Source organism: Vigna angularis, chromosome 4 (genome assembly GCF_016808095.1).
Source record: "Vigna angularis cultivar LongXiaoDou No.4 chromosome 4, ASM1680809v1, whole genome shotgun sequence".
Lineage (NCBI taxonomy): Eukaryota > Viridiplantae > Streptophyta > Magnoliopsida > Fabales > Fabaceae > Vigna > Vigna angularis.
In genome coordinates this window covers 2,217,378-2,244,538 of record NC_068973.1, presented here as the reverse complement: position 1 = coordinate 2,244,538, position 27,161 = coordinate 2,217,378, and the positions used below count along the sequence as shown (strand labels likewise).

Sequence of the window (27,161 nt, the reverse complement as noted above, 5' to 3'; positions counted from 1 at the left end):
AAAGCAAAATTAGTATCCCATAGTCAACAACTGAAGAGAAGAATCCATAAAACAAACTAAAAGAAAGATGCACAAGAAAGCAAAGAAACAAGACAAAGAAATCCAAAACAAACAAAGACAAAAGTACAAGAACAAAGAGGGAAGTCTTAGAATTAAGCTTCCCAAAGGTACCACAACACAAAAAGGTATAAAAACACAACAAAAGGAGTGTGTTAAAGAGTGCAAAAGAATGAGAAACTCATCATAAATCAAGAAAAACAAAAGTGCAGAACCAGAATTTTTGGTGCTGGACGCCCCTGGTGCTGCTCGCGCTCGGACGCCCCTCAGCAGGTGGCGCTTGGGCGCCACTGGTGCATCGCGCGCTCGGGCGCCCCTCAGCAGGGGGCGCTTGGGCGCCACTCGGTCAGGTTGAAGCAGGATGGCCCTCGTGCAGCTCGCGCCCGGGCGCCCCTCAGCAGGGGGCGCTTGGGCGCCATATCAGTTTTCTGCATAATGCAGATTTCTGCGAAATTGGCCACTCACCATGTGATTTTTGGTTCAAGACCTTCATTCAATGCACTCACACACCAAACAAGCTAAAACTAACCTAATACACTTATACAAACCACAAAAACAACAACAAAACTCAAAAATCACAACAATGCAAAACTACACAAACATACAAAACATAAGCTACTAAAGCACATAACACAAAAATCACACAAACACAAGTAAAATAGGTAATAAAACTGGGTTGCCTCCCAAAAGCGCTTGTTTAACGTCATTATCTTGACGAATTACTCAATGAAGTGCAGATTTTGATGTTGGTGTGCTCCTTCCACCAACTCCTCCTGAATCACATTCTAGCCACCAAATCAACTCTCATAGCTTGAATTCTTCTTTTTAGCCCTTCCACTACCTTGACATCTTCAAACACTCAATCCTCTTGATCAAATTTTGCTTGCTAGGCTTGAGTTCTTTGTCTCTCATCCAAGGGTGGTGGTGACTAGTCTTTCTCTTTTTCTTCTCCCTTTCTTCATCTTACTTAGCACTTGGAGCATCTTCAAGGGAGGAAGAATTTGGGGCAGCTTGTGATGCTCAACATAGTTGTCTCCTTGTGTACTATAATTCCTTCAATCTCAAGGTCTTCATGATGCTTTTGAGGCTGCAGTCCTCCATGTCTGAACATCTCCCTGCATATACACTTAGACACAACTAGGCTAAAGCCACAAATTGGCCCAAGTAAAAATGAAAATTTATTTACAACAAAAGAGTTAGTTCTATATACAAAATCAAATCTACATAAGTTAGAAACCTCACAAAAGTCTAGTATTGACACGAGTCCCCGGCAACGGCGCCAAAAACTTGATGAGGCCCAATTTAACTTGTTAGCCGTTGCTAGGACTCGGGTTCAATCCCCAAATCCCCGGCAACGACGCCAAAAACTTGATAGCTCAAAAAGACTTGTTGGGCTCGATTTCGGCAAGTGCACCGAATCGTTCAAGTAATAAACCGGTAAGACCGGGTATCGTTTTCCCAAGAGACTCGTAATACTAGAGAATTGTGCGATTAACAACTCATATAGACTCAAGAACAAAACATCAATATACAGAACAAGTGCAGAAACATAAATTCACAAGTAATTACAAGGTTGGACTTTGGTATTGAAGGCACTTGGAAATGGAAAAGACTAGAAATGATATGAAATGACATTGTTAAGGCTAGTTTTCACCAATGCACTCTTGTGTATGACCAATTTCGTCTCCTCTCTATCAATTTACTAAAGTCAATCCACTAAAACACTCTAGCCCTAATTCCTTAGGTGAAAGAGCCTAGGTTTTCCTTATCAAACCCCAATTCCTTGGCAATCTAACAAGCAAAACCCGCATTAAAGAGCTGGGATCTAAGACAACATGTGAATCATCTTCCATTCCTAGAATCAATGACCCACAAGGACTCCTATTTCAGTTCCGGGTTTCATCTTACGTTCCCATAATCCATAAAACCCCAAAATCAAGCCATGAACGTTCCCATTACATGCAAGCTTTAAGATTGGAAACAAGAATACTAGCAATTGATAGAAAAGGCATATATATAATCAAATCATTCAACAATTACACAAGAATTCAAAGGCTACAACTAATCCCAACAAGATGGGTTTGGTTCTCCATTTCCATGGAGAACCTTAAAGCTTACAACATGGAAGATGGAAGAAGAAGGAGACCCAAAGGAAGAGGAGGAGATGTTCCCACAAGCTCCTCACGCCCTCCATGAGCTCCAGCTGTGAAATTGCGCCTCCAAATGACCAAAGACCATTTCCCCTTTGCGTTTTAGGGTTAAATAGACACATCAGCAAAAGTCGCGCCCGGCGCCCTCTGTCAGTCGCGCCCGGGCGCGAGACTCTCTGGAAAAATTGAAAACTGGCGAAAAGTCGCGCCCGGGCGCCCCTCTGTTCTCGCGCCCAAGCGCGAGCCTCTCGCATTTGGACGAACGTCCTTCAATCTGGCCGAGCGTCCTCCTTCCTGGACGAGCGTTCTGGACGAGCGTCCTCTGCTGGCTGGACGAGCGTCCACTTCTGCCTGGCTGGACGAGCGCCCTCTGCCTGGGACGAACGTCCTCTCCTCTGGACGACCGCCCGCTTCTGGGACGAGTGTCCTCGGACGAGCGTCCTGCCTGGACGAACGTCCACTGTCCTGGGACGAGCGTCCTCCTTCCTTGGACGAGCGTCCGCTTGACTGGACGAGCGTCCTCAATCTGGGACGAACGTCCTCCAGCTCATGGACGAGCGTCCGCTCGTGCTTCCACTCTGGACGAGCGTCCGCTCTTCTGCCTTCTGGGCGAGCGTCCGCTCTCCTAGGACGAGCGTTCTTGCACTGCTGATGGCATTTCTTCGTGCTAATTTCTTGGTCCAGTTCTATCGTTTGTTGGAGAGTCTTCCAAGCTCATTTTTAGCTACAAAATAAGGGATTATTGATGAAAGTACATCAAAGTAGCCAAAAACACAAATATATAGAAAACAAGACAAAACAAGAGGATTAAGCAAGTTATAAGTTAGAAAGGAGTTGATTTTGCTACTAAAATGATGCTTAAAATATGGTAAAATTTAGCATTATCAAGATCTTGGACAACTCACTTATTTTTTTATGATTGGAGGTACATCATCGATCTAATGGAATATTTTCAAACCAATAAAAGTACATTCAAGATCTGATTCAATTGGCGAGTTTAGACAGAACTATATTAGTTGATACTTCAATGGAAGTCAATGTCAAGCATCAGAAAGATAAAGAAGATATTTTACTAGATCCCACTCTTTATCGATATTTCATATGTTGTTCACCATATCAACCAGTTTATGTTTACTTTTCATCATCTTCATTTTGTTGTTGTTCGTCGCATTATTCGATACCTTAGAAAATCACCTACATGTGGTCCAAAGAGTCATCTTTATAACTTGTGACATACAATGATGCTGATTGGGCATGTTGTTCAGATACTACTTGGTCTACTACATGTTGCTGTATGTTTCTTAGTAGTGCCTTCATTTCTTGAAAAGTGTAAGAAGCAAGATCGTGTTTCCAAATTTTCTACTAACGTTCAATGTCATCTACTTATGCTGAAGTTGTGTGGCTATGTGGTCTTTTGGAACAACTTTAGTTTTCTGAAGGTATATATACACATTCGTAGATAATACAAATCTAATGTTTCATAAATGTACAAAGTATATTATTGTCATTATATTCGAGAATCCTTGACCAACACTGTCATCTCTCTACCTTACATTCCCACTAATATTCAAGTTGTTGATATATTTACCAAAGTCTTGTCTCGACAACGTTATCACTACTAGGATTTATCAGCCATTATTCTCTATGAATAGAAAATCTTCTATAATCTCTCTCTCCATTACTCTCTATAAATAGAAAATCTCTTATATTCTCTCTCTTTGTTGCATATCTCTTGCAATATCTAATATTAATATAAAAGTATTATATATTGCGTATTTAACAAAAGAGATTGCATAATACAAGTAAGCAACTCCAAACAAAGAGATCTTTCATATGTTCTCTCTTGCCTTGATATTTGACCAATGTTATATGTATTTTAGGTTTTGATACGTTCAAGTTCAAGTTCAAATGTTAATTTAGAGTCCCATTTAATATCTCAAAAAAAAAAATAGTGTTATTAGATTAAAAGGTCTACATCCATTTATTTTTAAAGTTTAATAACGAAAATGTATCAAAATTTTAAAAAACAATTAATTTCACATATAAATTCAAAAACTAAAAACATAGTTAATCCAAAATAATTTTATCCAAGATGAACGAAGAAAATTATTTTTGAAAGATAAATTTTACCATTTTCTTGTAAAAATTCTTCTTGTAAAAAGGAAAGGTCAGGAGCATTCACAGGATCTGCATTGGATATTACGGTATGGTTGGACTGTGATGTTGAAGTTGAAGAGTCCGCCATTTCCCTGTATAATTGTCTTTCTATATTGAGAGACTGTATTCACAACACAAGCATATACATTCTTAATATAAATAGAGAAAAAAAGAAAAGGAAGTAGACAGACGTAGAATAAATACAAATTTCATTATATAGTTTATTATTTTATTAATTTTTATTTAAATTATTTGTGTAGGCTGATATCATTTCCACATTATTTTATCAATTTATTAAATATGTAATAATTAATATATATATATATATATTATGGAAAAAAATTAAAATGATAATCGTTGAATGATCAATTTTGTAAAATGATATCAATTTATATTTTAAATTATTTTAATGAATATATTGCTAAGCATTATAAAAAACATATATAACTAAAAAAAAGTTATTTAGTAAAATATACGGAAAATTTAGTAGTGAATTTACGAAATAGTAATGGTTGGATAGCAAAATGTATATAAGTATGTGATGGAAAAATAAAAATTTATATAAACGTCTGTAATTCTTTTTAAACTTTTTATGTTACATCATTGTTGAGTAAACTATAAGTAATTGTACACGTTTAGAAATATACAGACAACGCATGCTCTGGAAGGAGAAAAAGAACAAAAGACAAAATGTTCGGTAGCACCATCTTTATCTTTTTAGGTTAAAAAAACGTGATGAAAGTTGAATTGACTAGGTGGGTAAAAAGTTAATATACTAATGACAATTGTCCTGCCAATTGGGCAAATGTCCTGTAAATAATAACACGGCCAATGATATTTTAACATAAAGTTTTGGAAATAGTGTACCTTTCAATTTTTTAATGAGTCTAAAATACATTAACAGAATAATAAAATAATACGTGTATTTTGTATTCAAATATTTTTAAAAAAGTATGTGTGAAAATATTTTTTCCGCAAGAATTTGCCAAATAAAACTTGAACGCTTAATAAGATGAGAAACTGAATTTTACAACAAAAGAGAGAAAAGAAAAAACTGTGAAATATATATATTTTATTTTTAAAAAAGTGAAAATATGAGAACTGTGAAATTTACCTAAAAAGAAGATAAGAATGAGTACAATAATTGAATGGTCGTATCTGACAACAATTCAAATTTGCTTTCCCACTTTCCCCACCCTTTGGCCCAATTATTGTACCACAAATCTTTCGTATATAACGACGTGTGACTGAAATTTCAACATACTTATTGATTTAAAACTCATATAAATGAGTAATTAATAGTATTTTAAATTTACACTAAAGTTACGTTTATAAAAATACACTTCTTGACTTCTACATATAAAAAAATATATTAAAACTATGTTACAAAATTTCAACATGAAAATAATAAGAAATAATCAAAGCTGCATTTGAAAGCATAATCTCTTATCAAGGCATTCTTTTAAGTATGACTTAATCATTTACATTTCATATAAAAAATATAAAAAACAATATTTTTAAACTAAAATGTCTATCCTTGAGAAGAAGTATTTTTGTAGTTTTATAATCTCATCATTAATGTTTAAAAATAAAAGAACATGAATTAAAATGAAAAAAAGTTACTTAATTAAAAGGAAAATATCATAGATGCTCAAACAACCTCTATATATATAAATCTTAAGTATAATAGTAGAACATAACACTATATTTACTGTATAAAATACTAGCATGCATCATCTAACCACAATGCAACAGAAGTTGAGAGCGGAGGTTAAAAGTAAAGAGCAGAATTAAGAGGAGGAGTAATGCAGAAATAGAAACCTGAAGAAGAAGATGATGATGAGAAATATAAGAAGCCTGAAGAAGAAGATGATGATGGTGCTGCGGTGTGATGTTAAATGAAGGAGAACACGGTTTATATAGTAGGAAGAGAGGTAGCTCTATGGCAATTGAAGAAGTATTCTGGAATATTCCTTTTGTATTTGTTGCTCACTGTTACTCCATGGTTTTGGCATTTACACTTTCCAGGTAAGGGATGCCTCAACTCCAAGTTGCTTCTAGACGAATATGCATAATGTATAAGAGAAAGTCTTAGTCAGCGGACGTGAAAATAAAATCCAAAACAGAAAATACAATTCCAATATATGTTTTGGAAAAAATAATCTCAATAATTTATAATTAGTTTACGCATATAGGTTTCAGGTTGAATGGAGTAACTAACATTAATAAGGGAGCAAACATAAGCTCATTAGAGTTGTAAAGAGGTTGATATAGGCTCTCAGATAAATGTACTATACGATGAATACGGAGAATATTAGAAAATGATTGACTCAAAATGATGTTGGAATAAAACAAAAATGGACCCTCCACTTTCTCTCTACCACTCCACCGAAAGTTGAAGCCAAAATGAAGTTGTCTCCCATCTTGCTTTTCCGTAAAATGCTCCAAGCCACCAATCTTCAATTTGGACTCTTGCACCTTCTTTGCTTCTTAAATGGAGAAGCTAAGGCAGCAAGATGGACAGACCAACAGAGAAGAAAAATACCACCGTGAAGAAAAGAGAGCCACGGTGAAGGAGAGAAATAGAGTTTTTTGTGTGTGAGAGAAATACCGAGAGGTGTAGACACAGTACAATAGAAGATACTGTGAGTGTGAAAGTGAGAGTTTTGTATACCATCCGAGAGGGTGAGATTTATTGAGAGATCCTCAGAGAGTGAGAGAAACACTGTAATCCTACTTTTATAGTGGAGATATTTTTCTGGACTAGGTCCCGTGGTTTTTTCCGAGAGGATTTTCCACGTTAAAATTTCCAGTGTTAATTTTCTCTTTTCCTACGCTTTCATTTTTTACGCTTCCGCATAGTGCCCATTTTGGGGTTCACAGAGGAGGGAACAAGTACCGCTGTTTCCCAACAGTGGTATCAGAGCTACCGGTTCGAAAAAGTCAGAATCCTGTGAAATTCAAGATGGAAGGAGACATGTTCAAGCTAACTGCGGATAATTATTCCTACTGGAAGCCGATGATGGAAGATCATCTATACTGCAAGGATTTGTATGAGCCGATCACAAATTCGGAAATTCCGGAAGGGAAGGCCGAAAAAGATTGGGAGATTCTGAATCGTAAAACAGTGGCTATGATTCGAAAATACATCGACAAAAGCTTGTTTGAGCATGTATCGACTTATACCGATGCGTATGAGTTATGGACAAAGCTTGAATCTTTGATTCAAAAGAAGACTCCCAGAAATAAAGCTCACCTTGTCAGACGACTCGTAAAGTTGGAGTACACTGACGACCAGAATATGATCGAGCATCTCAACACCTTCAAAGGTATTGTGAATCAATTAATGAAGGCGGATATGAAGATTGATGACGAGCTACAAGCTCTTCTACTCCTTAGTTCTCTACCGGAGAGTTGGGACACGTTGGTGGTCACTCTCAGTAACTCAGCACCAGATGGAAAGCTCAGTCTGGATAACATCACAGACAGTTTACTGAATGAAGAATCCAGAAGGAAAGAAAGGGGAATGAGTAGTCACTCAGAAGCCAATGTTGTTGAGAATAGAGGAAGGAGTGAACACAGAAACAAAGGAAAACGTGAAAAGTCACGAGGAAGATTCAAGTCTCGTTCCAAAGGTTTGACATGCTTCTATTGTGGAAAAGATGGTCACAAGAAGCCAGAATGTAGATTCCTGAAGAGAGATCAGAAGAATGAAACTGTACACCCTGATGTGGTAGATCCCAAAAAGAAGTTGGAGGAAAAGACCACAACAGCGGTGGTATCAAATGATGAGAATGTGTTCCTTATCACTGAGGTAAACTATCTAAATATTGCTTTTGATGATTGCACTTGGATAGTAGATACCGGAGCATCTTTCCATGTTACTCCTCATGAGGGATTCTTCTCATCGTATCAAAAAGGAGACTTTGGAACAGTGAAGATGGGAAATCATGTCACAAGCAAAATTGTGGGCATAGGAGAAGTGACTTTGACAACAGAAAATGGAAACAAACTTGTGCTGAAAGAGGTAAGACATGTACCAGAAATGCGTCTAAACCTTATCTCAGTTGGCAAGCTAGATGATGCTGGAATGAACAACCAGTTTGGAGATGAAAAATGGAAACTTAGCCGAGGAAGCATGATTGTTGCTCGAGGCAAGAAGGAAGGCTCCTTGTACTGCATGCAAGGAAAAATATACAAAGGAGAGACGAATGTTGCTCAAGAAGAAAGTAAGGAGTTGTGGCATAAAAGATTAGGCCACATGAGCGAGAAGGGATTAGAGATCCTCGCAAAAGATCATCTCCAAAGTATAAAAGGACAACCACTTGAATTATGTGAAGACTGCCTAGCAGGTAAGCAGCGTAGAGTGTCCTTCCGTAGATCTGAAAATGGAAGAAGAAAAGAGCATATTTTGGATCTTGTACACTCAGATGTTTGTTCAACATCTGAAAAGTCCCTTGGTGGTGCTCAATATTTTGTTACCTTCATTGATGACCACTCTAGAAGATTGTGGGTCTATCCATTGAAAAGAAAAGACGAAGTTCTACGAATCTTCAAGGAGTTTCACGCCTCAGTTGAACGTGAAACTGGCAGAAAGTTGAAATGTTTGAGAAGTGATAATGGTGGAGAGTACAGAGGTCCGTTCGAGCACTATTGCAAGACTCATGGGATCAAACATGAGAAAGTACCTCCCAAGACACCTCAGATGAATGGAGTAGCTGAAAGATTCAACAGAACGATTGCCGAGAAGGTCAGAAGCATGTTGTCTCACGCAAAACTTCCCAAGTCATTCTGGGGGGAAGCAGTGGTGACAGCAGCTGATTTGATCAACTTATCACCGTCAAGACCATTAAACGGTAAGATACCAGAAGAAGTATGGTCCGGTAAAAAGGCCTCATATCGCAACTTGAAAGTCTTCGGATGTAAGGCATCAGTTCACATTCCGAAAGATGAAAGAGCAAAGCTCGATGCTAAGGCGAAAGAGTGCATATACCTTGGTTCTCCAAGAGATGAATTTGGTTTCAGATTATGGGATCCTGCAAACAGAAAGATTGTTCGAAGCAGAGATGTGGTGTTCTTTGAAGATCAGACAATCCAAGACATCAAGAAAGTGGAGAAACCAACACTTAAGCTGATAAGTGATCAAAGCCCTATTGAAATGAACAACTCAGGGGGAGAGACTCATCAAGCCGAACCAGAGTTACAACTTGATGAAATGGCTGAAGAAGCAGATCAACCTAATCTGACGGAAGAAGATCAACCAATTGAGGATGCTCCTCAAGAACCCCAATTGAGACGATCAACAAGGCAGAAGCAACCGTCAAGAAGGTATTTTTCAGATGAATATGTTAGTTTTACTGATGAAGGTGAACCTCAAAGCTTTGTAGAAGCAATGGAGACGGAAGACAAAGGCAAATGGTTGCAAGCCATGGAAGAGGAGATGCAATCCTTAAAGGAAAATCAGACTTATGATTTGGTAGAATTACCAAAAGAAAGGAGAGCATTGCAAAACAAATGGGTGTTCAAGCTCAAGAATGAAGAGAACAACCCAAGCCCAAGGTACAAAGCACGAATTGTCGTGAAGGGGTGCAACCAGAAGAAAGGAATAGACTTTGATGAAATATTCTCACCAGTGGTGAAGATGACATCCATTAGAGCAATTCTCGGTCTAGCAGCAACACTAGACCTGGAGATTGAACAACTGGACGTCAAAACAGCATTCTTACATGGAGACCTAGAAGAAGAAATTTACATGAAGCAACCAGAGGGTTTTGAAGAACCAGGCAAAGAACACTTGGTGTGTCGTCTGAAGAAAAGTCTCTATGGTCTGAAGCAAGCTCCAAGACAATGGTACAAGAAATTTGATTCCTTCATGATCCAACATAATTTCAAGAAGACCTCCGCAGACCACTGCGTGTTTGTGAAGCATTATGAAAATGGTGAGTCCATCATACTTCTCTTGTATGTTGATGATATGTTGATTGTAGGGAAGGACAAAATTAAAATAGCTGCTCTCAAGAAGGCATTGAGCAAGTCTTTTGCCATGAAAGACCTGGGTGCAGTAAAGAAGATACTTGGAATGAAAATCTCCAGAGATCGTTCTAGAAGAATGCTATGGGTATCTCAAGAAGATTACATTGAGAAGATTCTTAAAAGGTTCAACATGCACAATGCCAAATCTGCTCGTGTTCCAATTGCTGGACATTTCAAACTTAGCAAGTCGCAATGTCCAAAGAATGAAGAAGAAAAAGAAGAAATGAGCAAGGTACCCTACTCTTCTGCCGTGGGTAGCCTTATGTATGCAATGGTTTGTACAAGGCCAGATATTGGCTATGCTGTAGGAGTTGTGAGCAGATTCCTGTCAAATCCAGGAAAGGAGCATTGGGAAGCTGTTAAGTGGATACTAAGGTATCTAAGAGGATCTGCCAAAAGAAGCTTGTGTTTTGGCAATGGAGATTGTTGAGACTTTGGCAAGTGTACCAAATCGTTCAAGTAATAAAACCGGTAAGACCGAATATCGTTTCCCAAGAGACTCGTGTCCTAGACAATCATATAATATCTAACTAATTTAGACTAAAGAATGATTCCATGTTTTTGGGATTTTCATGCAATTAAATTAAAGATAAAACATAAAGGGTAAAAGTGATCTTTGATTATGCAAACACTTTGAAATGGAAAGATTAGAAATGATATGGAATGATATTGTTGGGGGTTGATTTCACCTACTTCACTCTTATGTATAGAAAATCACTTCCTCTTCATTAATTAGCCAATGTCAATCTTCTAATTTACTCAAACCCAATCCCTTGGTAGAAAGAGCCTAGACTTACTTCTTAAACTCCAATCCCTTGGAAAACCTAACAAGTTCATCCGCTTTAAGAATTGAGATTCAAGACAACCAAAGGTCCTAGTTCTATCCCTAGATACAATTTCCTTTAGGTGTTTAATCCAGTTCTAGATTCACCCAATATTTCCCAATATCAAGCAAACCCTAAGATCAAGATATGGTTGAATTACTCATACAAGCTTTAAGTAGAGGAATTAAACACTAACAATTAATCAAAGAGGCATATAATCATTCAAAACAACTGTAATTTACATAAGAGATCCGTGGTTACATCAATCCCCAACAATAATGAAACTAGCTCTCCATGAATGGAGAGCTTGATCTTACAACAAAGGTGGAAATGGAAGAAGGAGGAGGACCCAAGGATGAAGAAGGGCTGTTCCCACAGCTCCTAGCTCGCCTCTGGACGCTCCAATTGAGAGAATTTGTGTCTGGGATGCCAAAGATGTCAAAGCCCTTCTAATTTGGGGTTAAATAAACCCAATCTGCCAAATCAGCAGCAGGCGCGCTTGAGACCGCGCTCCAGCGCGCGAAAACAGGAAAAAGGGCGCTCCAGCGCCCTTTTGTAGGGGGCGCTCCAGCTAGCTCCAGTCCTGGTGCAGAGCCCGCTCCAGCGCCCATGGAAAAAGGGCGCTCCAGCTAACTTTTTTCCAGATTCTGGTTCTTCATATTTTTGCTGTTTTTGCTGTTTTCTTGTTTTCTCTGGTTCCAGCACTCTTCATTTGATGCAGAGACTTCTTCCAACTAATTAACTTGTATAAATAAAGGGGTTAATGATCAATTTATCTAATTAAAGCTTAAGATGAAACCACTTCTTAAACTAAATGAAAACTAGGATTTACAAGGTAAAAAGGATGAGAAAGAGTTGATATTTTCTCTAATTCAATACTGAATTCATAGTAAAAAATGCAACTATCAACTCCCCCAAACTTAGAACCTTGCTTGTCCTCAAGCAAAAGGTATCTGACTGTCAAACAAAACATATTTCAAAGATTACAGCTGGATTCATACTACATTGCTTAACTTGAAACAACTAGAAATATGTATCATGTTAGTTTTCCACTATGATGCTCACAACATAATCAATCAATCAAATGCCATAGTTTACAAGAGATCAACAGTCATGGCAGGATGCTTTACTAATTTATGTAGAACCAATCCTCACTTAAGATGGTGTTTCACTCTAATGCACTGGTGTATAAGGATGTGTGTCTATCACTCTACTATCAAATTGTCACACAAATCAACTTTGCTATTTGTTTCAACCAAATTAAACACATTCACAAGTAAGTCAACATCACAAGGACTTTCATTGGCTTGTATTGTGGCTGGGCTAAGAAGGAACATGGTTTTTCTGGATAATAAAGCACCTTGAGCTAAGAGATCAAACAATTACAATCATGAATAAAAGTTCTCTTTTGCTTCACTTAGATTACCACCAATGTCGAACTTACACCCAACTGTTTTTCATTCAGTTCTTTTCCTTCTCTCTTTTTCTTTCTTCCTTTTTGTTACTTTTGTATCTTTCAAATTTTTCTCAATTCATCCTTTCATAACAACTCCCCCAAACTTAAACCATTCTCCTGCAGTACAGATGATTTCTCCATTTAGCTCAAGGTAAGGAAAATAGGGAAATTTCATTTGGGCTTTAAGGTTCAAAAAGAGTCATTTCTCAATCAAGGTCGAAAGGTTTTGAATTGGTTTCTTTTGGAAATATGTGGAAGAAGTAGGAGAGCAAGATGGCCTTGATCATGTGCAACTAACAAGCAAATGGTTCATATCAGAGAAACTCAGGCAAAGTCAATTGTGATCAAATATGATAGCATTCACAAGAAAATTCTAAGGCACAACATCTCACAAGGTCAACTCGAGGTTCCACAATAACATCAAGCAACTGCCATGAATAATGATCTCAGTTAAGCATACAACATTCTCAGACTTTTTCATGAAGGAAGCAAAACAATTTGAACTAAATTAACCTATCTCAAGCATCATTTCAAATCAAACCATAAGCATTATGAATCAGCATAAGTCTAACAAGCCAGATAACCAAAACAACTTAACTAAAATTGAAAAACAAAAGCTAACTAGCAACCAAAGTAAAAGAAAGCAAAATAAAAGGTCCTGTGACTCATGATTTGTAGCTCATTGTCAGACTCCTTCATTTTCTGCACCACCTCCCCCAATAAATTGGGTTGGTCCCCAAGCCATGCTACTTGGGTCGCATATTCCTCTATTGACAACTCTACTTTGTGGCGGCGTTTGTTTTTATTCTCTTGGAGTTGGATGAAGAAGTCATTTCTGCACAAAAGATTGAAAATAAAGTTTGCAAATGTGAGCTCACAATGTATGTATTTGTAACAAACAATCATTAGATCACATGATCATGAGTTCACAAGGTCAAACGCACACTAAATATGCAAGAAAAATCACAAAACACAGCCTGGAGCATGAAAAATTTGAAGCAGAAGAGAAAAATAGAGTTGCTGAAAAATCTGGTCAGGTTGGAAAAAGTTAGCTGGAGCGCCCCTAAACAGAGGGCGCTGGAGCTAGCTATGGGTCAGAATGCCAGAAAACTGGATTCGTGCTGAGCGCGCTGGAGCGCCCCTGAGCAGAGGGCGCTGGAGCGCCATACCAGATTGCAGATTTGCAGAATTTCACAACTACACCTACGATTTTTGGAATTTGGCACTTCTTGATGCTCAATTCAGCCCAGATTAACATGTTTTCACTATACAAACTTGATCAAATCCATAAGGATTGAAATTGAGTGCAAGAATGCCAATTTAGGTGCACACTTCCAAAGCTTTCTAATTCTACAACTCAAGGCTTCAAATTTTACACTTTAAACATACCAAAACTCAACATAACCATTCAAAACATACTCAATCACACTAGAACACATAAAAACAGATTGAAAAATTCTAAAACACATCAATACACAATAAAACTCAACATTACACTAGTTAACCATTAACAACACATAAACTACAATTGAAACTAACATGCTCCAAAATAACCAAATCAAATCAAAACATTCTAAAGCAAATTCAAACAATCAAAACACACTCAAATAACAAAATCACACAAATAGAAAGGGTTAGAAAGCTGGGTTGCCTCCCAGTAAGCGCTTGTTTAACGTCATTAGCTTGACACCATTAAGCTCAAGTTTGATTTTTGATGTTGGAATGCTTCTTCTTGTCATGACACCAACATCCTCTCAACAATTTCCTAGTCACCAACTTGACTCTCCTAGAATATGGAGCCTCTATCTCAAGCACTCCATTTATCTTTATGTTCTTGATGACCCATAACCTATTCTTGAATCTCACTGGTTTTCCAGGTTTGGGCTCATCGCTTGCTATCACAGAATTTTGGTGGACTAGTTCTTCTTCTTTTTCTTCTTCCTCTCCCTTTACTCTTGGGGATAAACAGCTGAAGCTCCTCTTGACCAACTTGGCAGCTTGCTCTGTTAGACTAGTAATTGATAAAATTTCATCAGTGGCTTCAATACTAGTCTCTTTTTCATGATTTTGCTGCTCAACTCCAAAGACGTTGAAAGTTACTTCCTCATCTTGGTTTTTCAATTTCACTGTTCCTTCTTCTACATGAATGACAACCTTAGCTGTCTTCATGAAAGGTCTTCCAAGTATGAGTGGTATCTCGACATCTTCTTCTATGTCCATAACTACAAAATCCACCGGGAATTGGAGTTTATCTATTTTGACCACCACATCTTCCACGACACCATACGGATACTTGATGGATCTATCCGCCAGCTGCAACATCATTCTCGTAGGCTTGACTTCAAGACCACCAATCTTCTTAAGCATAGATAGGGGTATCAGATTGATACTAGCCCCCAAGTCAACGAGAGCTCTACCTATCTCGTGGTTTCCAATAGTGCATGGAATGGTGAAACTCCCTGGATCTTTAAATTTTGGAGGAAGAGTCTTCTGCATTATGGCACTGCAATTTCCCTGTACTTCAATTGTTTCCTCATCTAAGTATTTCTTCTTGCTGAGGATTTGCTTCATGTACTTCGCATAAGCAGGAATTTGTTGCAGTGCTTCGGTCAATGGCATGGTGATCTCAAGTTGATCGAATATTTGCTTGAACCGAGCCAACTGTTTCTCCTTCCCTTTAGTACATGGGATTTTTGGGTAAGGGAGGTGTTTCACTATTTCTTTCTCTTTTTGGTTTTTCTCTTTTTCAGATTTTTTATTCTCTTCTCCCCCTTCAACAATCATGTCTTCTTCTTCTTCATTTTCTTTCTGATCTTCTTCTTCTGGCTTTTCTTCTTCTTCTTCTTCTTTTCTTCCAACCTCTTTCCCACTTCTTGTGAATATTACATTACACTCCTCCTTCGGGTTGGCTTGAGTATTTGCAGTAAAATGTCCACCCTGTTGGTTTGCTAATTGCTTAGCCAATTGACCAACTTGCACTTCCAGGTTCTTTATGGATGCATCAGTGTTTTTCTGGTTTTGGATGGACTGCTGCATAAACATCTGCAATGTGTCTTCTAGCTTTGAAGTCCGATCATTTTGAGGTGGATAATGTTGAGCAGGTTGATACGGATTTTTACTGCTAGAAGCTTCTTGATTTTGTCTCCACCCTTGATTGGAAGGATTAGGGAAATGATTGTTGAAGAAGTGTTGTCGTCCTTGATTTCCCATATAGTTGACTTCTTCATGTTGGGAACTACTAGGACTTTGACAATGGCCGTTGGGGTGGCTATCTCCACAGAAATCACATCTCATTACTTGATGATGTGGTTGAGGTTGAGCTTGCATTGCTTGTAACTGCTGAGGTAGTTTGGCCATATGTTGAGTTAAGAGTTCCATTTGTTGAGCCAGAAGCTTATTCTGTGCAAGTAAAGCATCCTGGGCACTCAGTTCATACACTCCTCTCCTCTGTGCTGGATTTCTCCCATGTTGGCTCCGCATGTCAGTGGAAGCCATATTTTCTATCACAGCAATGGCTTCATCAGCAGTTTTAAAGAGTACTGAACCACCAAAAGATGCGTCTAGTATCATCTTAGTATGAGGTTGCAAACCATTACAGAAAGTTTGCACTTGCATTTCTAGACTGAATCCATGGCTGGGACACTTTCTCAATAAGGATTTAAATCTTTCCCAGGTTTCACAAAGTGGTTCATCTACACCTTGTACGAAGGTAGCAATGGCAGCCTTCACCTCTGTGCTCTTTGATGGTGGAAAGAAGCGTGCTAGAAATTTGTATTCTACATCCTCCCAGCTCGTAAGACTTTGATTAAGCTGTGACTGGAGCCAAGCCTTTGCTTTGCCATTCAGAGAAAATGGGAAGAGTCTCATGTACAATGCTTCTTCATCCTCCCCTTGTACACCCATAGTGCCACACAACTCATAGAAGGTGACCAAATGTGCATGAGGGTCTTCATTGTCCAGGCCAGAAAATTGGTTTGAACTGATGAGCTGGAGTAGAGCAGGCTTCATTTCTGCCAGCTTGTCACTCATAGTGGGCCTCACAATGCTTGAGAAATTCCTCGGGCTTGTGTAGGTTATTGAGTCCCCTATGGTTCTCCTTGGAGGTGGTCCTGCGCCAGCCATCCCGTTCACAGAAGAAGAATCAAACGATTCTATGACTTGATTGTTGAAAGGAAATGAAGATTGCGGGGCAGCTTGTTGACTTAGAGCTCGCTGTCTCCTGGTGTCACTATTGTTTCTACGAGCTGTTTTCTCGATCTCAGGATCCACAAGGAGTGGTTCAGATGACACAGTCCTCCTTGTACGGATGTTTCCCTGCATACACTAGAAAACAACCAAACTCGTGCCACAAGTCAGCCCAAAAATAAAGATAATAATTACAACAAAATAGAAAATTATACACAAATATAAAGCCTAAATCGGTTAAAAATCACACAAAAGTCTAGTTTAACACGGGTCCCCGGCAACGGTGCCAAAAACTTGTTGAGACTTTGGCAAGTGTACCAAATCGTTCAAGTAATAAAACCGGTAAGACCGGATATCGTTTCCCAAGAGACTCGTGTCCTAGACAATCGTATAATATCTAACTAATTTAGACTAAAGAATGATTCCATGTTTTTGGGATTTTCATGCAATTAAATTAAAGATAAAACATAAAGGGTAAAAGTGATCTTTGATTATGCAAACACTTTGAAATGGAAAGATTAGAAATGATATGGAATGATATTGTTGGGGGTTGATTTCACCTACTTCACTCTTATGTATAGAAAATCACTTCCTCTTCATTAATTAGCCAATGTCAATCTTCTAATTTACTCAAACCCAATCCCTTGGTAGAAAGAGCCTAGACTTACTTCTTAAACTCCAATCCCTTGGAAAACCTAACAAGTTCATCCGCTTTAAGAATTGAGATTCAAGACAACCAAAGGTCCTAGTTCTATCCCTAGATACAATTTCCTTTAGGTGTTTAATCCAGTTCTAGATTCACCCAATATTTCCCAATATCAAGCAAACCCTAAGATCAAGATATGGTTGAATTACTCATACAAGCTTTAAGTAGAGGAATTAAACACTAACAATTAATCAAAGAGGCATATAATCATTCAAAACAACTGTAATTTACATAAGAGATCCGTGGTTACATCAATCCCCAACAATAATGAAACTAGCTCTCCATGAATGGAGAGCTTGATCTTACAACAAAGGTGGAAATGGAAGAAGGAGGAGGACCCAAGGATGAAGAAGGGCTGTTCCCACAGCTCCTAGCTCGCCTCTGGACGCTCCAATTGAGAGAATTTGTGTCTGGGATGCCAAAGATGTCAAAGCCCTTCTAATTTGGGGTTAAATAAACCCAATCTGCCAAATCAGCAGCAGGCGCGCTTGAGACCGCGCTCCAGCGCGCGAAAACAGGAAAAAGGGCGCTCCAGCGCCCTTTTGTAGGGGGCGCTCCAGCTAGCTCCAGTCCTGGTGCAGAGCCCGCTCCAGCGCCCATGGAAAAAGGGCGCTCCAGCTAACTTTTTTCCAGATTCTGGTTCTTCATATTTTTGCTGTTTTTGCTGTTTTCTTGTTTTCTCTGGTTCCAGCACTCTTCATTTGATGCAGAGACTTCTTCCAACTAATTAACTTGTATAAATAAAGGGGTTAATGATCAATTTATCTAATTAAAGCTTAAGATGAAACCACTTCTTAAACTAAATGAAAACTAGGATTTACAAGGTAAAAAGGATGAGAAAGAGTTGATATTTTCTCTAATTCAATACTGAATTCATAGTAAAAAATGCAACTATCAGAGATCTAAAGCTAATCGGATATTCAGACTCAGACATGGCTGGAGATGTCGATTCAAGGAAGTCAACATCAGGTTATCTGATTACTTTTGCAGGGGGAGCTGTTTCTTGGCAGTCAAAGCTACAAAAATGTGTGACATTGTCTACTGCTGAAGCAGAGTATGTAGCGGTGACTGAAGCCTCTAAAGAGATGCTATGGATGAAGAATTTCCTAAGTGAATTAGGACATGATCAAGATGATTATGTGGTGAATTGTGATAATCAAAGTACCATTCATCTAACCAAGAACCCCATGTTCCATTCACGCTCGAAGCATATCGACGTGCGGTATCACTGGATACGAGAAGCGTTGGATGAGAAGAAATTGAAGATAGAGAAAATCCATACAGACTTGAATTGGTCTGACATGATGACCAAGTCAATACCAACCAAGAAGGTTGAAGATTGTTGCCAAGGTACTGGTATCTTGGTACCTTTAAATTAAGTCAAGAAGGGATGAAAGACCCATTTTTTGTTTTATGGGGGAGTTTTGTTGGAATAAAACAAAAATGGGACCCTCCACTTTCTCTCTACCACTCCACCGAAAGTTGAAGCCAAAATGAAGTTGTCTCCCACCTTGCTTTTCCGTAAAATGCTCCAAGCCACCAATCTTCAATTTGGACTCTTGCACCTTCTTTGCTTCTTAAATGGAGAAGCTAAGGCAGCAAGATGGACAGACCAACAGAGAAGAAAAATACCACCGTGAAGAAAAGAGAGCCACGGTGAAGGAGAGAAATAGAGTTTTTTGTGTGTGAGAGAAATACCGAGAGGTGTAGACACAGTACAATAGAAGATACTGTGAGTGTGAAAGTGAGAGTTTTGTATACCATCCGAGAGGGTGAGATTTATTGAGAGATCCTCAGAGAGTGAGAGAAACACTGTAATCCTACTTTTATAGTGGAGATATTTTTCTGGACTAGGTCCCGTGGTTTTTTCCGAGAGGATTTTCCACGTTAAAATTTCCAGTGTTAATTTTCTCTTTTCCTACGCTTTCATTTTTTACGCTTCCACATAGTGCCCATTTTGGGGTTCACAGAGGAGGAAACAAGTACCGCTGTTTCCCAACAAATGATAACGTATTGGGTGGGTGGAAAAGGATGTGAGCGACCGTTTATACTTAGTGACTAAGAATTGGAAGAATATTAACAAATATACGATAAAGTGATACCATAAGTATCGTGTTGTAAGTGAACAAAATGGAAAGTGTGGAAAGAAAATGCTGGAACAGATTAAGAAGAAATAATACATAAGAAAAAGATGTTTAAGAAGTAGTCATGGGGTTATATGGTTCTTGAGACCTCTTTGTATTGCTTGCTTCGGAGGCAGATGCAAGGGATTACATTTGTCAGTAAATTTTTGCCAAGATGATGTTAAAGCTCGGTCATTGGAAGTGGTGATTATTAAGTATTTATATCCTGATACCCACATAATTTCTATAATTTGTATATAGGAAGAAGTGGTGTTTATATATAATTTGGACATCACGATGATCTCCCATAATATAATTCTTTTAATAGACAAAAAAACATATATATAAAAAAATATAATATTATTCTTAGTTTTTTTTAACAGGCACAGTCTTATTTCAACACAAAAGTTTAGTGCAGTCTGCTGCATAATGATAAAACAGCACATTAAAATCAATATACACATCGAGTAAAGAATTTATTATATATCTTTAATAGTATAGATCATACGTTTGGTTGGTCGAAATAGAGTCCTACAATAGAAGGTTGAATATATGATATCTGACCATAAAGAAAATTGCAGAGCTATATACAAAAGCAAGGGTGGACAAACGAGTACTGCTATTGAATCGGGTATAACCCTCGAACCGTAGTTGTATGTTATGAAGAAGGCACTGCCAAATGCTACCATCATACATGCTATGGAGATGAATAGAGTTATGAGTCCAGTTATCAACTTCAAGGGTAGTGACTTGTAAAAGTCATACTCGGCATAACGTGACATGAGAATAGACAAGAATATTAATATTGCAGTCGAAGATGAGATGAAAGCAGCTCCATCTGATATTGCAAATAGCAAAAATGATGTTTGGTTCAAAAAATTTGGTTTTTTTTGTTTCATCATCAATACCACCTGGTATATTAATCGCAGCAGAAAACACTGCTGTGGCAATAACAGTTGAGATGAGTATGCAAAACTCTGCAGTACGTTTCATCCACTCTTCTCCTTTTTTTCGCAATCCTTCATGTTCTGTTGTGAATAATTGCTGAGCAGTTAGGCCATCAGAATTTTTCATTATTGCGTACGATTGAGGCATTATTTTCTTCACCTCCTGCACACATTTAAAGATATAGTATAAAAAATTGTAAAATATAACTATAATACATTTTATACACATTCTGGATTTATAGAGGAATAGTATAATGTGAAAATGCAAAAGCATGCAGAGTAAAAGAAGTAGAACCTCAAACCATATTATCTCAAGGCACATTTGAAGTGCTGCTCCAGAAACTAATTCAAGTTGATCTGGTGGAGCTAACTTTGCAGCCAAATGCAACAAATTGTTGTTCTTTATTTTCGGTAAAGAAAATGAAGGTCGTCTTCTTTCACAATATAAGTTAGTATAAGATCCTTTTGGGACCCTATCTCATGTATTAGATTGAAGATGCTAGCACGACGAAACAAAACTGCGGTGTGAATTATACTTTGATCTTTGTTGTCAACTTCCCATATCAAACTGGGGTGAGCACTGATAAGTTCTGATAAGAATCCAAAATTACCAACTTCAGCAGCGTCGAACAATAGTTGATAAGGTTCACTTATGATTTCAATTGCCTCCGAGAGGGTTTTGTGGCGCAGCATGGTTTTCCAGAGATACTTAACCAATTGAAAGATCATAAGTTGGTTCATTCCTGCACTACAAAAAATCGGCCGCTATGCAATGAAACATATGTAAAAGAAAAAGGAAATTTTGAAAGCTCCACTGTATATAAAAATTCAAGTTACGTGTCCCAATTTTGCTTATGTGTTTTGAATATAAGAATTTACCTGGATTGATCTTGATGGGATTTGGAAGCTGTGGAGAATGACAGCAAGAATCCATAGGATTTTTGTTTAGAGCCAAGAGATGCAAAGCTGTATCATTATTCTGATCACGTTCCCAAGCTAGATTGGGCCACTCTCTTGCCATTTGTAAGGCCATGTCTGAAAAATGTTTGATAAATATTTAGCATGCTTTACTGTAAAACAAAGGAGTGTAATTTTCTAGACACTCTATTATTAAATTTCATTAAAATTGCATACGGTAATTTCCGGTCTCGACACAGGTGAAGAACAAGGATCTTCGGTCTAAATCCTCAAATATTTCTTTGGTTTTGTCATAGAGAAACTGTGCCATGTAGCATTTTCCTTGCATTAGAGCAAACTTTAGAGGGGTGTGTCCTCCTCCACCCCTGATTCTGGGTAGGTGGAGGTTTCTTTTCAGCAACAATTCAACAATGCGCATATTTCCAGAAGCAACAGCAAAGCAGAAGGCAGTATTGCCCTTGCTATCTTGCAAATCGATGTGTTTATCACTCAGCACTTGCAGTAGCTCCTCCACAAAGTGAACATGGTTTGCACCTGCAGCAACATGCAATAATGTACTCCAACCACTTGTTATTGCTGCATGTTCCAGTCTCTTATCTTTGTCTAAGATCCCTTTGGCTTCTGTCCAATTGCCTTCTAAACCATACTTGTGAAGTGGCACGCAAAACTTCAAAAACTTCTCCTGAGAATCTCCTGAAACATTACACTTACTCTATAAGATTTTGTTTGTTTTGAATTAATTGACAATATCCTTTTTGGTTATTAATTACTGCATAACTCAAAAAATATTATTACCATTTTTAATTCTTATTCCTTTAAAGACTTTTCCTTCAAACTAACACGATAAAATATTCAATTTTAACACATTTCTCATATCATGTCAGTTTTTATTTACATTTAACGAAAACAATGATAATTACATAACAAAATATACAATTAAATAATTTCTTATTACTACGAAAGATTCTAAAATAATTAATATATAATTAATGATATACATCATTTACCACTATTATTTGACTAGCAACACATTATAGGCTGATTGATAAATATTCCAGAAATAACATAAGTCAAAATTTTAATTAGGAATCATCCCAAAAAAATTAAAATATTTAGAGATGAAAAACATAAAAATTTACTATTATTTAGCGAAAATTTTAAAATATGAGAGTTATATAACTAAAATAATTAAAAGAATAGATAAGGCAAGAAAACAAAAAAACATTTTGATCTTACCTGTTCCGTTTATAAAGTATTGGTCAGGAGCTTTAAATGGATCCGGATTTGAGTCCGTTGTATTGTCGGACAGTTCTCTTGTAGGAGTTGGTGAACCTATCATTTGCCTGTACAAATAAATATACACGACATTTAATATAACAAAGGGGATAATTGGGAGAAAAATAATAGTAAAAAAATGTAGAATAAAAATAAAGATTGAATGTATATTTACTATTTAATTAATTTATTTTTGTGGATTTTATCATTTAAATGAAAGGTTACAGGGTACAAAGTCTAAAAAGCAAAATAACATTTTTATTTCATTTTGTTGTGAAAATGTGTCATTTTAACATTTTTTTTAAATTCTATAATTAGTTTTTTAGATATTTCACATAATAATAATAATAAAACGTTATTGAAGGATACAATGATAAAATACGTGGAAAAAGTTATTGATTAGATTATTGAAATGATAAAAAAAAGTAACACTATTACTAAAATTAATATACGATTAGCATAGAAAAAATATTATTATTATTTTTAAATTTTACTATAACAATATTAAGAATATAAAGTAGTTATGATATCTCAATAAGTAATGATATGAGTTTAGAAATCTACAAAACAATCAGTGCTCTAGTATAAAAAGACAAAACAAAAAGGTAAAAGTGATCATCAGCAGCAGCACTTATCAAATACCTTAAAAATAAATAAATAAATAAGATACCTTTGAAGACCATCCCATATTTGCTTGGTTGACTTTGAAAGTGTCTGAAAATATTTCAAAAAATTCTGGACTCAAGGCACAATATAAAATGTTTTTTGCTTTTGCTTCCAATTCCAAATTCTTCATATCTTCTTCATCGTATTCATCTTCACTCTTCTGCACTTCTTCATTATCTACTAACTTTGTTGGAATTGTGGGTCCATTTTTAATCACAAGCCAAAGCTTGTAGTCAATAGATTTAATGTATACTATCATTCGCTCCTTCCATTCATCGTATTTTCTGCCATTAAAATATGGTGGCTTCCAAATTGATTGTCCTTCACTCATCATATTACTCATTAAATTTCCACCACTTGATCAACCTACAATTATATGTGTTGGTTTTGATGGTTAGATTACTCAAAATTCACCCTGTTCATGAAAAAACTAAAACGTATATTGTCTACTGTAAAAATGTAAAATGTAAAATTTATTTATATTTTAAATCATTCAGATAAATAGATGATAACTTTATTCACTATCAAAATTTGCTGTACAAAATATGTCAAATAATTAATTATTTAAGCCACAAATATACAAGTATATATGTAAAACATTATCAAAATTAAAATAATACAATTACATATATCCACCTACAAGAACCCGTGTGTATTTTATTCTAATTTTTGACCATTCAAATGAAATTTAGTATTTTATATTGATAGTCACGTATACACTAAGAAAACTTAAACATCAAATTGAAAGTTCTGTTTTTTATCAGCACATCAAATTGAAAGTGAGGCAGCATGCAATTGGCTGGGATCGAACGGTACCTATTTTATATATATAAACATTGAAAAGAAATATGGGAACTATAACAATTTCTTTTGAGTGTTCTTTAGAATATAAAATCTCTATTAAAGTAAAAGGTCAAAGAAAGATGATTGATAGATGCGTATGGACGGTTTCTTTTATTTTTTGTTTTACTATTTGATCCACTTGCACGTTGAGGAAATGAAAAGATCTTTAAGTATACCACCAAAGTAAATCTAACAGTACAACTTCATATAAATAAATGAATTTTACCACGAGAAAGAAGAAAAAGTGATATATAAAAGAACAGTAAAATTTAGCAGCACCTAAAAAGGAATGAACAAGTAGAGTAAAACATGATGGTGTCACAAAAAACCAGCCGTCAGTGAGAATAATCCAAGTTTTCACGGGTGCACTTCTTCTAGCTTTTGGCCAATTATTTTTTGTTTTATTACATGGTTGTAATCTATGTTTTGTCTTTTATATTTTTATTGTGCTATGTTGTGTATTTAGTTGTTAAAAAAAATAATAAAAATTGTTATGTCTTGTTTGTGCCTGTAGCATGTTAATTGTGTTGTGTTTTATTTTGTGTTGTGATGTGATGTTCTGTATGTGTGTCGCATGTGTTTTATCTGTTAAATAAAAAAAAAATTTAAAAAAAAATTTTTTTTATGTTTTGTCTTTTGTGTGCGTGTAACATGTATAAATGTGTTGTGATTTATCTGTTTTGTAATTTTTAGTATTTAGTTTTTATTTGTTTTATTTTTTTCATGTCTATCTATTCTGGCTATGTGAATACTGCTTATTCTGCCAATGTCTGTGAATATGATTCTTATTCTGCATATTGCTCTGATTTTAATTCTGCTGAATTTTATGATGAAAATTATAATGATCATCCTCAATTTCCTGAGCGCGCTCCTCGTGAGCCGGTCCCACCTAAGGATGATATTCATTGTGTTCTTAGCACTGGACTGATATATTTGCTCCCTAAGTTTCATGGTTTTGCCGGAGAATGCCCACATAGACATTTGGAGGAGTTCCACAAGATGTGCTCTTCAATGAAGCCTCCACATGTCCCTCTTGATCACATTTTCTTGAGGGCATTTCCACACTCATTACACGGAGCAGCTAAGGATTGACAAGATTCTCTTCCTCTAGGATCCGTTACCGATTGGGGATATCTTGAGCTTCAGTTTCTGAGCAAATTTTCCCCTGTGCAAGATGGATACAACAACAGTCCTGGATGGAATGACCCTAACTTGGGATGGTACGATGCCTCACATCAATACCAAGAACCACCATTCCAGAGCACCTTTATGCCTCCACCAGTCCAGCAATATGAGATTCAGCAGTATGATGCTCCTACTCAATTAATTCCTCAGCCTTCAACTTCTGAGCCCACATTGCAGGAGTTATTGGAGCAGATGACCATGCAGAATCTCAAGTTCAAGCAAGAGAGCATGAAGATCCAGCAGGAAACTCAAGCTGCCATGCAGAATCTGAGTAATCAGATTGGGCAGATGGCCACTCTTGCACTTGAGGAAAATGCTGATGATTTTGAGGACCAGGCAAGAATAAGCAATAATCCTGAACCAGGTAGACTACTTTCATCCTCCACTACTTTACCAATCTTCAAGGAAATGGAGGAAAGCATACCGCAAATTGATTATTCTGTTGACTGTGTTATTAAAGATTATGCTGATGATAGGTATGCTTGTAATCATATTGTTGTTGAGCATGTTTTTAAGTCTCCCTCTGAACATGAATCTGAGCCTGTTATAGATATTGTTTCTACATTTGAAACCGATTCATGTTATGAGGTTGTATCTAAGGCTCAGTATGATGAATTGGGATTGGGTGTTATACCTCTGCATAACATTTCTTTGGAACCACATTACACTAACCATGTTGCAGGAGGTGTACATGTATTGCATCAACAAACACCCACGATTGAAGACAAAGGTGCAAGCTTACAAAACAGTTTGAAAATCAATTGGCACCTGCTGAACCCAATCATCAACAATTTTTTCTGCTTAGATCCAGCGGTGGAAGACATTTCATTGCTAGATCAAATCTGGAGGATGAAGCAGTTCCTCCTCAAAACTTCCGTGATGGATCATGAAGTGGAAAACCTCTCCCTACAAGTCCAAAATTGGCAACTGCCACCCTGACCAGGAGAGTTTTCTCTTTCTTTCTTCCCTGTTTTCCTACTTTTATTGCATTTGTCCTTTATCTGTTTAGTGTTTTAATTGATGATCTTATGCTTAGAACATGTTTAGGACATTGTAGTTTAAGTGTGGTCTCGGGAAGATTCTGCATTTTGTTTTTCTTTTAAGTTTGTTTTTCCTTTTCTTTTTAGTTTTCGAATTGTTATCTTAAAAAAAAAAAATTGTGTTAAAAAAAAAATTGTTTAAAGCGTGCCAAATCTGTATTCTGATATGTATATTGATTTTTCTTTCTTAGTTTTCAAATTTTTATCCTTAAAAAAAAAAATCAAAAAATAAAAAAAAAAAATTGTTTTGCGTAGTCCATTATTTTTTTCTCGGCCCTTAGCTTCTTATTATTTCATACCAATAATTCATTGAAAATTTTTACTTCAGATCTCATTTTTTCAATTTTCCTTATTTTCTTCATTGAAAATATATTTTCTTAGTTGTCTCATACATGTTTTTGATTGAAAATTTTTAGACTAAGAAAATATTTCATTCATCAATGCAAAAATTACAGTAATGGAAAATTGGAAATTGAACAGATCTGAAATTGAAATTGCAGTAGATATATATGAAATTAAAGTTGTCCGGGGGTCGATCATTTCTGATCGTTAATATTACAAGCCATATAATAATAAAAAAAAAAAAAAACATAAAA

General features: G+C 36.7%; 1 protein-coding gene, 1 long non-coding RNA gene and 1 pseudogene across 2 annotated transcripts; all 3 read right to left on the bottom strand.

The window, feature by feature from the left end:
* Positions 1 to 2,053: 2,053 nt before the first annotated feature.
* On the bottom strand, positions 2,054 to 6,391 carry LOC128193382 (uncharacterized). The gene is made up of 3 exons (XR_008248383.1): positions 6,186 to 6,391; positions 4,338 to 4,485; positions 2,054 to 2,931 (listed from the first exon to the last, which is right to left on the bottom strand). It is a non-coding gene; the product is annotated as an uncharacterized LOC128193382 (long non-coding RNA).
* A 13,205-nt stretch (positions 6,392 to 19,596) lies between these two features.
* LOC108318859 (uncharacterized) lies at positions 19,597 to 21,331 on the bottom strand (annotated as a pseudogene).
* On the bottom strand, positions 20,758 to 23,912 carry LOC108318866 (uncharacterized). The gene is made up of 5 exons (XM_052876294.1): positions 23,502 to 23,912; positions 22,793 to 22,899; positions 21,773 to 22,249; positions 21,518 to 21,673; positions 20,758 to 21,386 (listed from the first exon to the last, which is right to left on the bottom strand). The coding sequence occupies exons 2-5, from the start codon at positions 22,893 to 22,895 to the stop codon at positions 21,376 to 21,378; spliced, it is 747 nt and encodes a 248-aa protein (XP_052732254.1). The 5' UTR covers positions 22,896 to 22,899; positions 23,502 to 23,912; the 3' UTR covers positions 20,758 to 21,375.
* Between the last annotated feature and the right edge of the window lie 3,249 nt (positions 23,913 to 27,161).